The sequence below is a fragment of the Oncorhynchus nerka genome, linkage group LG7, assembly GCF_034236695.1.
Source record: "Oncorhynchus nerka isolate Pitt River linkage group LG7, Oner_Uvic_2.0, whole genome shotgun sequence".
NCBI classification, from domain to species: domain Eukaryota; kingdom Metazoa; phylum Chordata; class Actinopteri; order Salmoniformes; family Salmonidae; genus Oncorhynchus; species Oncorhynchus nerka.
Window position 1 is genome coordinate 24,710,615 of NC_088402.1, and position 16,829 is coordinate 24,727,443.

Below are 16,829 nucleotides of genomic sequence, written 5' to 3' on the forward strand. Positions count from 1 at the left end.
GTTGAGTAGCTACTATCTTATCTCATCGCTACAACTCCTGTACGGGCCGGGAGAGACGAAGGTTGAAAGTCATGCGTCCTCCGATACACAACTCAACCAAGCCGCACTGCTTCTTAACACAGCGCCCTCCAACCCGGAAGTCAGCAACATCAATATGCAACAATGAATGCATTTCGCATGAGGATAGTATGCATCTTTCACATATGGGGCAGGAGTTTAATATTCACTGACTAGACTAGATGCCTGAGTGCTTTCAGCTAGCTCTTAGCATAATGGCACACATTCTGCAACTTTACCAAAATGCACTGCTCTAGGAATGCAATGTCCTTGCAAACACAAGCCTCTGGAATTGTGGTTGGATTATTCTGAGGTTATTTGCTTCTACACCTGCATTGCTTGCTGTTTGGGGTTTTAGGCTGGGTTTCTGTACAGCACTTTGAGATATCAGCTGATGTACGAAGGGCTATATAAATACATTTGATTTGATTTGATTTGTAACGGTTCCAGCTTCTAGCCTTTAAACGAGCTACTCTCATCTTAAAACATATCTCATTTTTCCATTGCTTTTTACAATCAATATTCTAGCTTCCTTTTTGACACCAGAAATATAAAATCTAACGGTAGTTTATATGATGTGAATGGATAGATTATAATTTATTTCTCTATTCCGTGCTTTATTTAGAGGGCAGCAAAAAAGAACATCAAATACACTTTTGTTGGTATTGATTGAAGACAAAACCATACAACTTCCTTTTAGCCTCAATAGCGCTACCCTCCCTCATTAGGCTCTATTCTATGGATTTCACATGACTGGGCAGGGGTGTAGCCATAGGTGGGCTTTGGAGGCCCACCCACTTGGCAGCCAGGCCCACCCACTGGGAAGCCAGGACCTGCCAATCAGAATGAGGTTTTTATACCACAAAAATGCTTTATTACAGACATAAATACCCCTCAATCTGTTATTCATGTAACGCTCCAGTGTTAATCTGCTAAATTGTAATTCTTCGCTCCTATGGCCTATTTATTGCCTACCTCCTCATGCCTTTTGCACACACTGTATATATACTTTCTCTTTTTCTACTGTGTCATTGACTTGTTTATTGTGTTATTGGCTTGTTTATTGTTTACTCCATGTGTAACTCTGTGTTGTTGTCGGTGTCACACCGCTTTGCTTTATCTTAGCCAGGTCGCAGTTGTAAATGAGAACTTGTTCTCAACTAGCCTACCTGGTTAAATAAAGGTTAAATAAAAAAAATAAAAAAATAAATCGCAGTAAGGCCAAATGTTTCAATATAAATAAAAATGATACTTCAAGGGGTCTTAATATTCAAAATCAAATAGCTAAACAATCCTTGGTATGACCTTCTTAAAACAATTCCTTATAGCTTTGTAGAACCCCGCCCCCCCATTAAAATACTCCATCTCTGCCTGTTTGAGCATGCCTGGCTTAATTAACTAATAGAAACGTTTTTAAAAATGCAAACCCCTCCCAGACTCAAGCGAACACTCAACGTATTTGAAAATAATTTTCAAGAATCCAGTTCTGATAGCCCAGCAGGCAAATCTCCCACAGCTTGTTAGCTGCAAGGTTTAATACTGTATGACAGGCATGTTCATGTTCTATCACATCTAAGGGAAGTGAGTTGTGTGTGGTTTGATGGGTAAAGGCAAGTACATACTCTTGTTCATGTACTACACTCTACAGTGATTTCTTATGGGTCAGTCAGAGGAAACACGTCAGAGGTTGATTATAGGTTTTCTACACTGGGTTCTCATGAGTCAGGGAAGCCATGTACTCCTTCAGAATGTAATGTAAACCAACCTCAGCAGAGATAGGATAGGTTTCCAATAGGGATTCACTCTCCAGTGAAACATCCACAGGTTAGGAAAGGGTACGTTCTAGCTAGCAGATTATTGTCTGAAATACTGTAATGAGTGGAATCCATGATATCATAATACTTACATGATGAGGATGAAGGTGATGATGATGATGATGAAGGTGATGATGATGATGCTGCTGATGATAAAGATGATGACAACTATACTGATGAAGATGAAGAAGAGAAGAACAAGTATTATAGTCATATTCATAAAATCGAGGACAGTGCGTACTAAATTTGGCAAAAGCCGCAACCGCTACCTCGCTTTCTAATTGCCACCATCATCACCAATGTTATCAACTTAGCATACTCTAAAAGTGCCTCGGGATGCCCACTGAATAATTGACATCATAGGCATCCTTCATATACAATACACTAGACTAGAGTCCAGCATGTGTCATTAATCATAAACGATGAACTGGTACCCAGGGATGTAACAGATCCATATGAATGTACTCTTCCTCCCTGGTTCGTATAGAATAAAGTCTATTATTTGAGACATTACTTGTTTTTCAGGATCTATCATGTTATATGAGTGTGAGAAATGCTTTTTGCAGCTGCAAATAAGACAATCTACCCAGTATGTGCAACTAAACAGTGAAGAAAGGGTTAATTGCCCAGACCATACACTGACTACATAAGTCTGTCATCGCGACACTCCTTAAATCAAGACCTACACTCGAGACCTAACACTACTCAACAGTCCTTACTTTAAAAATCAACTGCATATAGAGCATGCAGAGTCAGGTTATACAACACAGTATCTACAGGCATCGAAAACACATCAGTCGCACAGTCTGTCAACCCCAGAGGTGTGTGTGTGCAACTTCTGTATATGTCTACACACAGTATGTGTGTGAGAAAGAGAAAGCAATGTTTCCTGCAGCTGGAGGAGCTGAACTGTGTGCCGGCGCCCCCCTCCCCCAGCTGGGTGTAACTGCAGCCAGGGAGCCAGAGATGTGGTATGCCCAGGCGGAGAGGACGGGGGAGGGATGATACTTGCTGGAGGTGCAGGTGGAGGTGTTGTGAGCTCTAATAATGCAGAGCAGCATAGCCATGGTGAGGGGGCCAGATAGGCGTGTGTGTGTGTGTGTGTGTGTGTGTGTGTGTGTGTGTGTGTGTGTGTGTGTGTGTGTGTGTGTGTGTGTGTGTGTGTGTGTGTGTGTTGCCAGGGAGGAATGGTATGCGTGGGCAGCATGACGATTGCACAATACAGTACATCAATACAGTCCCGGCAGCATAGGTGCTAGTCCTTTCTGTTGAGAGTGAGAGGATATACAGAAGATCATCTGAACCAATGCCAAGGAGGCTGGATAGCTATGCAGTTTTCCATGTCTACTTAGACGTGAATATCTTTGTCTCACTGTCTTGTCTCAGTAGGTTGTGGTTACCATCAGAAACAAAGAAAATAAAGTGCAGTCCCCCCCCCCCCCTCCAGTTTATCAGTGTCCATGATTGAATCCATGCTCCGTGCCTTTAAATGAATCTGAGTATTCAGTATTCAACAGGAAAAGACTCAAAGTCACAAATGGGATGAATAAAAGAGAATAAACAAAGCATTAAATAGAATGTTAAGAAGTCATATTATCATTAGAAGTGTTATCAGACTGTGAAAGCATCAGGGTCTAATTGGCCATGGGAAACCCCACATCTTTGTGAGTCTCTGTGTGTGTGTGTGTGTGTGTGTGTGTGTGTGTGTGTGTGTGTGTGTGTGTGTGTGTGTGTGTGTGTGTGTGTGTGTGTGTGTGTGTGTGTGTGTGTGTGTGTGCTTTGAGCAGATCTAGTACTCAGTATCATAGTAGCACTAACAATCTATAATGAAACCATGAGAGTTGTGGAAGCTGGAAACAGTAGAGAATTATTAGATCCTTCCTAATGCCTTTAGTTCAAGGTGTTGCTAAGCAAAAATGGGGAATGTTAAAATAATTCCAATTAAGAAGCCGTGGTGGCGTATGCAACTTTAAAACGGCAGTGAATCCATTACATTATGTAATTTAAAAAAGCAGTGGATCCATTACATTATGTAATTTAAAAAAGCAGTGGATCCATTACATTATGTAATTTTAAAAAGCAGTGGATCCATTACATTATGTAATTTTAAAAAGCAGTGGATCCATTACATTCTGGAGATGTAACAGAACTGGAGGGAGTGTCTTGCTTCTTTCAGAAAATGTTTGATGTATATTTCAATAACCCAGAAATTGCAGCGAGTATCAAGGCTGTGCATGTATTCATGGTGGACAGGTGGGTGGGTAGTGGGTGAGTAGGCCTGGGGGACCAGAAGAAATATATGGGGAGGTAAATGACGTGGCTGCAGACTGGAGATGCTACATAGTGTAGCAGTCAGCTGGCAGAGGAGGGACAGAGGAGGGGCAGAGGAGAGGAGGGTGGCAGATGAGGGGCAGAGGGTAGGAGGGTGGCAGAGGGGACTGGAGGGTAGAGAATGGGTAGAGGGGTAGGAGGTTCTGTCTGAAGACTGGAGGGCTACACAGTTAGTTAGTCAGCTGACAGAGGAGAGGTAGAATGGTCCATCATGGGGGTAAAGCAGGGAAGACATGTTACCACAAATTTGTATGACATTGTGTTTGTGTGAGTTGAGTTGTGTTTGGTCTTGGCATAGTCGTTGATTCTTGGAAATGCTAGATGTTTGTGCTTCCTTTATGCCAAGTTTCATGACACAGACTGTAATACAGTTAAAGTTCTTAAAGGATGACGTAAAACATTCACCTACTGTGTGTAATAAACATGCAGATGATGTTTTAACCATGTGTGCCTTTCTGTAGATACATGCTTTGATGCTATACATGGACAACATGTCTGTCTGGCCTCAGGGGCAGTCCAGTAGGCTTATACAGTGTGTGGTTTTGATTAGATCTGGTTTGATGTGGACTGATGAGGTCCTTAGAGAACTTCAGGTCTATAACAGTGTGTGTTTTTGATTATATCTGGTTTGATGTGGACTGATGAGGTCCTTAGAGACCAGCAGGTCTATAACAGTGTGTGTTTTTGATTATATCTGGTTTGATGTGGACTGATGAGGTCCTTAGAGACCAGCAGGTCTATAACGGTGTGTGTTTTTGATTATATCTGGTTTGATGTGGACTGATGAGGTCCTTAGAGAACTTCAGGTCTATAACAGTGTGTGGTTTTGATTATATCTGGTTTGATGTGGACTGATGAGGTCCTTAGAGAACAGCAGGTCTATAACGGTGTGTGTTTTTTATTATATCTGGTTTGATGTGGACTGATGAGGTCCTTAGAGAACAGCAGGTCTATAACGGTGTGTGTTTTTTATTATATCTGGTTTGATGTGGACTGATGAGGTCCTTAGAAAACAGCAGGTCTATAACGGTGTGTGTTTTTTATTATATCTGGTTTGATGTGGACTGATGAGGTCCTTAGAGAACAGCAGGTCTATAACGGTGTGTGTTTTTGATTATATCTGGTTTGATGTGGACTGATGAGGTCCTTAGAGAACTTCAGGTCTATAACAGTGTGTGGTTTTGATTAGATCTGGTTTGATGTGGACTGATGAGGTCCTTAGAGAACAGCAGGTCTATAACGGTGTGTGTTTTTGATTATATCTGGTTTGATGTGGACTGATGAGGTCCTTAGAAAACAGCAGGTCTATAACGGTGTGTGTTTTTGATTATATCTGGTTTGATGTGGACTGATGAGGTCCTTAGAGAACAGCAGGTCTATAACGGTGTGTGTTTTTTATTATATCTGGTTTGATGTGGACTGATGAGGTCCTTAGAGAACAGCAGGTCTATAACGGTGTGTGTTTTTTATTATATCTGGTTTGATGTGGACTGATGAGGTCCTTAGAAAACAGCAGATCTAACAGTGGGAACTAATACAGTCAATAAAGCTCTTTAATTAAATAAAATATAAATTCAAACTCCCAGAGAGATCAGAGCAGAGCATCTGAGTCACCAGCTGGATCAGAAGCCATCACATCCAACATGAGTCTCTCAGTCCTGTTCATTGGATGAGTGACTACAAGGGATAAACAACAGAAACAATGAGAGGGAATAGAAGAAGAATATAAGGAGAAGAGAAGAGCCTTACCTTCATAATATAATTTAAAGCCGTGAGCGCTCACAGCGAAGTCACTGGTAAGACGCAGGGAGAAGACGGACCCCGTGCTCGTGACTGGTGGTGGCATTGAGAATCCTGTTAACCTATGGCGAGAGAGGAGACAACAAACAAATCAGAATGATCTGAAAATCATACATTACACCAATCAGAATGATTTGGAGATGCCATTAACCAATAGCACACAGACACCAGTCAGAATAACCAATAAGATACTATTAATCAATAACATACACCAATCAGAATGATCTGGAGTTCAACATAAAATGCCAATACTACCCTGACATGTCTCACCAAACAGTCAGCCTAATGTTGTGTCATTCAGCTAAAGCAGCTTAGTGGAGTTACAGTACATTAAACACTGGAGCCAGCAGCAGAGTACTGAGTGGTGGAGTTATATTAAACACTTGGAGTCAGCAGCAGAGCACCGAGTGGTGGAGTTACATTAAACACTTTGAGCCAGCAGCAGAGTACTGAGTGGTGGAGTTACATTAAACACTTGGAGTCAGCAGCAGAGCACCGAGTGGTGGAGTTACATTAAACACTTGGAGTCAGCAGCACAGTACTGAGTGGTGGAGTTACATTAAACACTTGGAGTCAGCCGCACAGTACTGAGTGGTGGAGTTACATTAAACACTTGGAGTCAGCAGCACAGTACTGAGTGGTGGAGTTACATTAAACACTTGGAGTCAGCCGCACAGTACTGAGTGGTGGAGTTACATTAAACACTTGGAGTCAGCCGCACAGTACTGAGTGGTGGAGTTACATTAAACACTTGGAGTCAGCCGCACAGTACTGAGTGGTGGAGTTACCATTAAACACTTGGAGTCAGCAGCAGAGCACTGAGTGGTGGAGTTACATTAAACACTTGGAGTCAGCCGCACAGTACTGAGTGGTGGAGTTACATTAAACACTTGGAGTCAGCCGCACAGTACTGAGTGGTGGAGTTACATTAAACACTTGGAGTCAGCAGCAGAGCACTGAGTGGGGGAGTTACATTAAACACTGGAGCCAGCAACACAGTACTGCGAGGTGAATGGATCACCTTTAAATGTGTAGGGAGAACAGATCGATTCTACGGCCCCATTTCAAAGTAAAGATCATTATAACATTTCAAATGTACATGGGCTCAGGCTTACTTATGGGCTACACTAGCTCTGCTTGGAAGGCTGTTAACATTTCACTAAAGGGATTTCTCCTCCAAAAAGCCATACTGTGAAACGAGGTGAGAGAAATATACACATCAATAGAGGCCAGAATTAGACATAAAAAGTACTGAATATTTAAACACTCTGAAAATGACAGTGTATAGATGTGTGCTTCAAACCACGTCGGTCGGAGCCATGGTACATCATTCCTATTGGTTATGCTAATAGACTTGTAAGTGAAATATTTATAAAAACTTTTGCATAACCACCCTAGGAGATCACAGAGTATCCCTGTAGTATGATTAACCTTTCAACTTGTCATCGGCTTCAAAGAACTTGAGAGAGAAAAGAATAAAGTGAATACCTTCCCTACCGCATGGCTTTAACAAATCATCTCTCTAAAGGGTTTCTCTCCACCCTCCATTGGCCCACAATGGGATAACCAAGGACATACAGTATTTTCAGTCTAATGCATACAGATAGATGTAGGACCTTCATTTGAGCCAGTTTGCTATAGCAGGAAAATGATCCTGGAGCAAGAGGAAATGTAGATTCTTATATGGATAATAATTCATGGACATTTTTTGTAGATGTTGATACATTTTTAGGACAAATCTAGTCTGAGATTTAAAATTGGAAATAACAAACTTTAGCAACCTTTTAAAACCTTGACTACACTTCCTGCTGGGCAGGAAAATTCTCAGCAACAAAAGAGTGATCAAATTAAGATCCTACATCTGTATGAACATACATATTTCAGAGATGTTATTTGCCAATCTCTTTGATCGTCTGATGGCCACAGGGTCATTACAAATACATGTTCCACTTTTACGTGTACTGTATTTGATAGTAGAATCTCAATAAGACTATCAAGCAAGAAGCAGAAAGACAATGTATTGTGAGTGAAGTGACAAGCTTTCCTCTATAATTGGACAAAAACACCAATTACAAGTGAGCTGTGAAGGTGGACAAAAAACACCTGGGTGTCTTCTTTCCCCCCATCTTCCTCTCTTTTCTACTCCTACAATCTGTTTTCCTCCATCTTCCTCCCTTTTCTACTCCTCTGCTCCTTCTCATCTCCTCACAATTTCCCTTTTTTTCCTTCACTCCATTTGCATAGTCCTCCTTACACACACCTCTCCCCTAGCGGTGGCCTCCCCTGCTGGTGCTTTCAGTGCATTTCACATCAGCTATCTGGCTTTGGTCACATTCCAGTTCCACTACATTGCAGAAGGGCATCAGATAGCTACAGTGCCTTCAGAAAGTATTAATACCCTTGACTTATTCCACATGTTGTTGTGTTACAGCCTGAATGTATATGTTTTTCTCACCCATCTACACACAATACATAATGACAAACTGAAAACATGTTTTTAGAAGAAATGTATTGAAAATGATACACAAAAATATCAAATTTACATAAGTATTCACACCCCTGAGTCAATACATGTTAGATTCACATTTGGCAGTGATTACAGCTGTGAGTCTTTCTGGGTAAGTCTCGAAGAGCTTTGCACACCTGGATTGTACAATATTTGCACATTATTAATAAAAACATTTTTCATGATCTGTCAAGTTGGTTGTTGGTCATTGCTCGACAGCCATTTTCAAGTCTTGCCATAGATTTTCAAGCAGATTTAGGTTGTCTTGGTAAGCAACTCCATTGTATATTTGGCCTTGTGTTTAAGGTTATTGTCCTGCTGAAAGGTGAATTTGTCTCCCAGTGTCTTTTGGAAAGCAGACTAAAACAGGTTTTTCTCTATGATTTTGCCTGTGCTGAGCTCAATTTAATTTATTTGTACCATAAAAAACTCCCTAGCCTTTGCCAATGACAAGCATACCCATAACATGATGCAGCCACCACCATGCTTGGAAATATGAAGAGTGGTACTCAGTGATGTGATGTGTTGATTTGCCCCAAACATAACACTTTGTATTCAGGACATAAAGTTCACTTCTTTGCCACATTTTTTGCAGTTTTACTTTAGTGTCTTATTGCAAACAGGATGCATATTTTGGAATATTTGTATTTTCACTCTGTCATTTAGGTTAGTATTGTGGATGTTAATGTTGTTGATCCATCCTCAGTTTTCTCCTATCACAGGCATTAAACTCTGTAACAATTGGCCTCATCGTGAAATCCCTGAGCGGTTTCCTTCCTCTCCGGAAACTGAGTTAGGAAGGGCACCTGTATCTTTGTAGTGACTGGGTGTATTGATATTCAATGTGTGGTTTTTTTATTTGATCTTTTTATCTACCAATAGGTGCCCTTCTTTGCGAGGCATTGGAAAACTTCCCTGGTCTTGTGGTTGAATCTGTGTTTGAAATTCACTGCTAGACTGAGGGACCTTACATATAATTGTATGTGGGTGGTACAAAGAGGAGGTAATCATTCAACTTGTGACTTGTTAAGCAAGTTTTAATTACTGAATTTATTTAGTATTCAAACAGTTTTAATTTCAGCTTTTTAAATTAATTTGTAAAAAAAATATATTAAAAAATCCACTTTGACGTTATGTATTGTGTGTAGGCCAGTGACACAGCATCTAAATGTAATCCATCTTACATTCAGGCTGTAAGACAGCAAAATGTGGACAATGTCAAGGGGTGTAAATACTTTCTGAAAGCACTGTATATCATATGATGTAGTTAGCTGGTGTCTTAAATACCTGTCCAGGAGCTGTGAGATCCGGCATGTGTCTGAAATGTAGTCAGCCTGAAACACAGCCTTTGACTAGGTTCACCTCTTCAATATGTGACTCATTTCAGGAAACAAGCCGTATGTCACACGTCACTACTTCACAGGAGCACTATTTGAACGTAAACATTCATTTTCTGTGATTTTGGCAGAAATGCCTTCTTGAACATTTAAAATTGAATGTGCTTTAATAACAACCTTTTATTCCATCCATCAATACGAATAAAATTGTTAAAATTACGAGCCTAGTTGGTTTTGCCATGGAAATAGACAGGAACCTTCCCACTAGCCATGATTGGTTGAAATAATGTATGGGAGATGAGTTTGGATTGGTCTGCCATGTAGCACGCTTCTGTCTATAACGTGAGCTGTTCAGTATGTGTTGACAGTCCTTTCTACTGCACCGTTGTTGAAAGATATAATGTTAGCCATCGAGAACTACAGAAGTTTTGCTAATTTTCTCAACATTGATGCCCAGAATTTAGCCGGGCCTATCGGCAGATCAGTAGGAAGAAGTGATGGGCTACTTTCTGCACAAAGCTGGTCACACAAGATGTAGCTACAAACAAAACGGAGTTAAATGGTTCCAGTCGGCTGTTAACCTCTTACCTCTACCTGGGACGCTTGCGTCCCAACTAGAGCTCTGGAAATGCAAATGCGCTACGCTAAATGCTAATAGTATTAGTTAAAACTCAAAAGTTCATTAAAATACACATGCAGGGTATCAAATTAAAGCTACACTCGTTGTGAATCCAGGCAACAAGTCAGATTTTTAAAATGCTTTTCGGCGACAGCATGAGAAGCTATTATCTGATAGCATGCACCAATACACTACAACAGAAAAGCACAGCAGGGGACGTAAACAAAATAATTAGCATTTCGGCGTTACACAAACCGCACAATAAAATAGAAAACAGTCATTACCTTTCACCATCTTCTTTGTTGGCACTCCTAGATGTCCCATAAACACTATTGGGTCTTTATTTAGATTAAATCGGGCCATATAAAGCCAAGATATCGTTATATGTAGACTGTGTGATAAACGAAAAAAACAGCGATTTCACAACGTAACGTCATTTTTTAAAATTCAAAAAGTAGACGATAAACTTTCACAAAACACTTCGAAATACGTTTGTAATGCTACTTTAGGTATTAGTAAACGTTAATAAGCGATAAAAATCATCCGTAGGCGATGTACATATCATTACCTGTCGTCTTGGAAAAAATTTCAGGAGAGAGCTCTTCCGGAATGATCTGGGCGGAGACCGGAGGTACGTCGTGCCCCTATTTCGGTTCAACCAAGAATCAAAGAGGATTAAATTCACAAGATACTCGCCTGCATGGGGATGCTGTGGGAGTTGAATGCTCGGTCTTATCTAATTCGGCTCACTGTTAACAATTGCTGGAAGTGGCGCAATGATATTTATTTCCATTTTCTGTGATCAGGTTTTCCTGCGCTTTCCGATGTAACGCACGTTATGTAATAGCCACAGTCGTGATTTAACCAGTTTTAAAAACGTCCGAGGGTTTCCTATACACACATTCTAACCATATGAACGTACTATATTCCTGGCATGAGTAGCAGGGCGCTGAAATGTTGCGCGATTTTTAACAAAATGTTCAAAAAAGTAGAGGGTAGGAGCAACTAGTTAAGCCTTCATCCATGTATGCTGGTAAGAGTCTTGCTACATTTTCCATATAGAAGTTTCTCATTTTTTCAGAATGTCATTGTTATTGCAAGTTAAAGCTTACTGTTAGTTAGCAAGAAAATGTTAGCTTGCTAGTTATAGCCTAATGTTAGCTAGTTAACATTGAACCAAGTTTGTTATATTCATACTACAGCTATGAAAATGTTTGTATTGGTGGTAGTAGTATGAGTTGGGGTTATGCTGGTTCATTGTTTAGCTAGCTAGCTACCATGTCTAAACAAAAGACTCCACAATATTTTTATCTGGACACTTTTTGTTTTTGATATTGCTACTATGCAAGTACTATCACTGTACCGTTTACACCATCTGTATCCTGATCATGTCACAAATAAACTTTTTGGGATATAGCGTGTTTACCACATGGCCTCACACATGTGACTCCTTAAAGAGATGGATGGGACTAAGGCTTAAGAGGGTGTGAATGATGCTGAATGGGTGTAGACAAAGAAGAGCTCTCCAGTAGGTACCAAAACATTCAAGGGCCATTTTTTCAAAGGTGGGGTTACAAGCTTATCAACTTTCAAAGCGGAATTACTTTTCAATTGTTCCTCAACTGCAGTGTACGATATACCATTTTCTAACTCTGAGTCTCTACTTTTATCCAATGTAAAAAAAATAAAAAATAAATTGTGCTACATTAGACCGAATCGAGGCGGTCGGTCACATATGGACATTTACAACGTACAGCATTTATTAACACCCATTACTACAATTCAAATTTACCTCAGCCAAGCTGAACAGGTCAGCGACCATTATGCCAATTACAATAACTACTAGAAACAAGCTTGCTGTATTATGTGGACCAAAGCAGAGTCCTTAGCAGGACTAATCATTGTTGTTTTGGGTTATACAGTATAGTTTATTGGTACACTGAGTTCCAGGGACTGTTTGTGGATTACATCTGCTTGGGAGGACACACAGCTTCCTTCAATGAGAGTCTGCATGCGTATCCCCTTGGGGTCATGGAGGCCTTTCTTAACTGCTGTGCAAGTTGGAACGAATACATCTCCCCTCTGTGCCTTCAGCACCCAACAGCCAGAACCATACTGTTCATATTGCTCTACAAGTCCATGCTGTCTCTTCCTAGTGGAACTAGGTTCAAATTGGTTAGACGGGGCCTTGGCAGGGTACATGAGGCCTCCTCTCCCCCCGTCTTAACCCCAGTTACTCATAAGCTCAAGCCGTATGCTTTTATATTTAAAAGCCACCTTGCTGACACATCATAGTATCGCCTTTCTCAAGATTTAAAACCAAAGGTTATGTTTAAAATGCTTAAGGATCCACCCCTTTTTTATATTTTTGCCTAAAATGACATACCCAAATCTAACTGTCTGTAGCTCAGGACCTGAAGCAAGGATATGCATATTCTATTTGAAAGGAAACCCTTTGAAGTTTGTGGAAATGTGAAATTAATGTAGGAGAATATAACATATTATATCTGGTAAAAGATAATACAAAGAAAAAAACATTTTGTACCATCATCTTTGAAATGCAAGAGAAAGGCCATAATGTATTATACCATCCCAGGCACAATTTAGATGTTGGCTACGGGATGGCAGCAGTGTATGTGCAAAGTGTTAGACTGATCCAATGAACCATTGCATTTAAGTTCAAAATGTTGTACCAAGACTCCCCGAATGTGCCTGATTTGTTTATTAATACATTTTCAAGATCATAATTGTGCACTCTCCTTACTTACAACCTCATGCTAATCACATTAGCTCAACCGTCCACTTTTGATTACTGAAACATCTTTGATCATACATCTGCAAGGGAGAAGCTGCAAAAGGAAAAAACTGTTTTGGTTCCTATTTTGGGTGGTTTCCAAAAGTAGGCCTCAGAATATTTCCGATTATAATGAACAAGATCTCCTTTCAACACAATGAGAATGCTTTGATCCCTCATTCTGTGAACATGAAACGTTAAAACACAAAAGAACCATTACACTCATACTTCTAATGTTGTATTATTCACCATTTGCATACCCCTCCCTTTAATCTGGTAATTACATTCGACAAATGCGCTCACTCACTCACTGACTCATACCCCCGTTTAGGGCAGGCCTGGTTGCAGCTAGATATGATTGAGTCACGTCGGGGACAATTTTAGCATTTTAGCTAACCCTAAACCTTACCCTTTCCCTAACTTTAACCTAATTCTCCTGACCTGCCACGTTAGTTTTCCTAACCTGCTGCGTAAGTTCTCCTAACCTGCTTCGAAAAGTAACTTCTGCTAGTCCAGACCTGCCCTGGGAGCAGTGTAAGTAGCCACTAATGCGATACAGCTGTATTTTCATGATAACCATGTTTCCCTACCTCCTCTCAGCCCTTAAATAAAAGTAGCTTTCTGTGGAGGGACAAATAAAAACACTCCATGTCACAGCAACAGTGTTTGGCATGATGGCAGCTACTACTCGCCATTGAAGATCTGCTCACCATACCATTTTGTGAGGAATGCTCACAATTCTCCTCAACACTCTGGATAGAGAAACAGAGAGTGGTAGGGCTGTCACTAGTGCTTAAGGTTTCCAGAGGGAAGCAAGACTGGGAGATCAGCAAGACTGTTCAGATCACCACTCTTCTCTGCAGGCATCTTATTCAGGCTGATTGTCAGAGACAGAACCCTAAGCCGGCTGCAGACGGGCTGAAATTACATTACCCACTGAATCAGTAGAGATTCATCTTTTTAAAAGTGCTTTCCCCTTTACTAGCAATACATCAGAGTGCAACGTGTAGTCATACCACTTGATTTTCCCCAATAAAGGCCCCTACGCTTTCTGAGATAATGTGATTCAGGAAGGCAGGAGTCTTCTCTCAGCTCCTCCATTCTTTGGTAGTAAACACACAGCAATGCATCTGAAGATAGTGTACAACTCAATGATGTGAGTTTCTGACAGATCGCTTTAATAAAAGATCCAAAAGTGGGTTCCTGAGCTGAGTTGTTTGTAGACGATTATCAGGTGGAATGGAGAGAGCACGCAAAGACAGATACCATGGTCTTGTTCTGTATCGCAACATTTTTTCACAATGCTTTTCGCCTAGACCTAATACTCTGGACCTGCCAATTTCCCCTCCACATGTTTCACAGCTAGGCTGTGTCCATCACATTAACAACAGAGCAGAAGTCCACGCTAATGAGACAAAAAGCATCCCTTAATAGCCGCCTATTGATTCAACATTATTATGCGTAGGGGAAAACACTCTTGCTTTCATTCCATTGGGGCAAAACAAAGTGTGTTGACTATCTACCATCCCAAAACTGTTTCTTTGAGACCAATTTGTTTTGTGAGAGTGACAACTGGCCCCACAGCTCTGAAACATGCATCATTAGTAAATTGGTCCCTAAAGGTTGCTAAAAGAAAGAGGAGGCCAATAGCGCCACATGAAAGGAATTAACCTACATTGTTGCGAGTAAAGTAAACATCTCTATTAGGCGTAACACACTATGGTATAATGACATGTTTAAAAATTATATTTAATGACAAAACATGTTTAGGCATTGGTTTATCATTACATTAAACGAATGGCAAAAAAATGTAAATTCAAAACTATTACCTGTAATTCCATTCTATAAATGGAAATGCAAAGGGTAATTTCCGATTCAGCTGATATATACAGCATTTACCGTGAATTCAGTCTCTGCTATAACAGGAACATTGCCCATAAATTTCAATCACGCTGTAAAGCTAAACTTCTGTGATGTGGTTTGAATTGAGCCCCTAGTCTTTCTGTCCTCATTTTTGTTTATTTTTATTTAAAACAAATTGTTCTAAAGGCACCCGCAGAGGGGAACATCCCCCAGGGAGAATCTGCCATGATTTATTTTTGTCTATGGACAGACTATAACTTGTATATTCCCACTGTTGTTTATTATCTACAAAATAATTGAACATAAGTGGAAAAGAGGGCAAATATCCCCCGGCGCCTTTCTGTTTTAATTTTCCAAAAGTTACCAAGGTTTGTGTTTGTGTGTGTGAGTGCGTATGCATGTTCTTCTCTCGGTTGGTTTTGATTTGGAGGCACTAGTCACCTCCAAAACAGTTCTAATAAGTTGAATCTACTACTACTCCAAGGCAGTTGCAGTGAGTCTTCTTTGTCTTTGGGTTAGCGCTCAAGACGCAAAACCACAGTCCTTAATGCTTGATGATATCTTGGGGTTGTTTGTTTCTGTGGAATTATTGTCACTAGAAAGTGATTTTCTCTCAAGGAAGCACAACCTTATCTCCAACAGTAAAACCAGCAAACCTATACTTGAGACTGCAAACTCAATATACACACTGCAAATTCACCAAAAAGTTTGGCCTCTAGCAGTGGCTTTCACTTCAATTTCAAAATAAATACAAAAGTAATGGCTTATGTTTTGCCTCTGTCCTTAAAAGTAGAAAAAGGGGAAGAGAGAGAGCACAAGCAAGCGAAAGAGGCAAATATATTTTGTCATTGACAACCTACTAGGGTGAACCATAACCATACATCTCTTCTTCTAATGTTGCAACATGTCGTCATGTGAAACATTGCCTTTAAATATGAATAGCCACCACCTGTCTGTCTTGCTGAGTGTCTCTGTAAATGGAAACAGATGATATCTTCGGTACCCCCAAAAGATGCAATCCCTCTCATGTGCAAAAATGTGCCATAAATCTTATAGTCTGCGTAGGTGGCTCCTACTGTTGGCAGTCATTCAAGCAAAGCACTCACTTTGTTTCAAATACTGAGCTTCGAAACAGCTCAACCAGAGCTATTTTCACCACTTTAGATGTGGTTTGACGTCTTTTGAAATGATTGTGACAGAAAGAGAACGACTCAAGAGAATTAAGCACAAGTTATAATGCATGGTTGAGCAGTCCATAAATTGTAGCATGCGGATAACAAACAGTAGGACCTAATATGCACCATGCACTCACACAAATAACAGACATTTGTGCTAGTAGCTTGGGCATATCGAGTAATAAAAAACTGCAGGAATATTCAAGAGGCATAAACACACTTACTCTGAGGCCTCTAGGGACTGTTTCCCAAGCACTGGAACCTAGGGACCTTGTTCATGCAAGGAGCGTAGAAGTACTAACAGCATATATGGAGGTAGAATCTTCTCTAGAGCAAAACAGTACATCTGAGCAATTGACAAATCATCCCCAGGCAGCCAGCGGCTCAAAGCAGGTAAAGATAGGGAAGGAGAGAGAGAGAGAGAGGCTAGAAAGGCTTATTGGCTGAAGAAAGCTCCGGTGCATTTGTGAAATTCACTCTCATTCATCATTTCCATAGAAAAAGCCAGCTTTTGAGAAGAATTATCGAAATGA

The 16,829-nt window shown here is 40.5% G+C and overlaps 1 protein-coding gene across 1 annotated transcript in view; it reads right to left on the minus strand.

Annotated features, from left to right (window-relative positions):
* csmd1a (CUB and Sushi multiple domains 1a) overlaps window positions 1-7,504 on the minus strand; it is a 115,287-nt gene extending 107,783 nt beyond the window's left edge. The window contains exons 1-2 of the mRNA XM_065021040.1: window positions 7,500-7,504; window positions 5,952-6,064 (exon numbers count right to left, since the gene is read on the minus strand). Of these exons, the coding sequence (XP_064877112.1) occupies window positions 5,952-6,064; window positions 7,500-7,504 (118 nt within the window). The remainder of the gene's footprint in view (window positions 1-5,951; window positions 6,065-7,499) is intronic.
* Window positions 7,505-16,829: the final 9,325 nt, after the last annotated feature.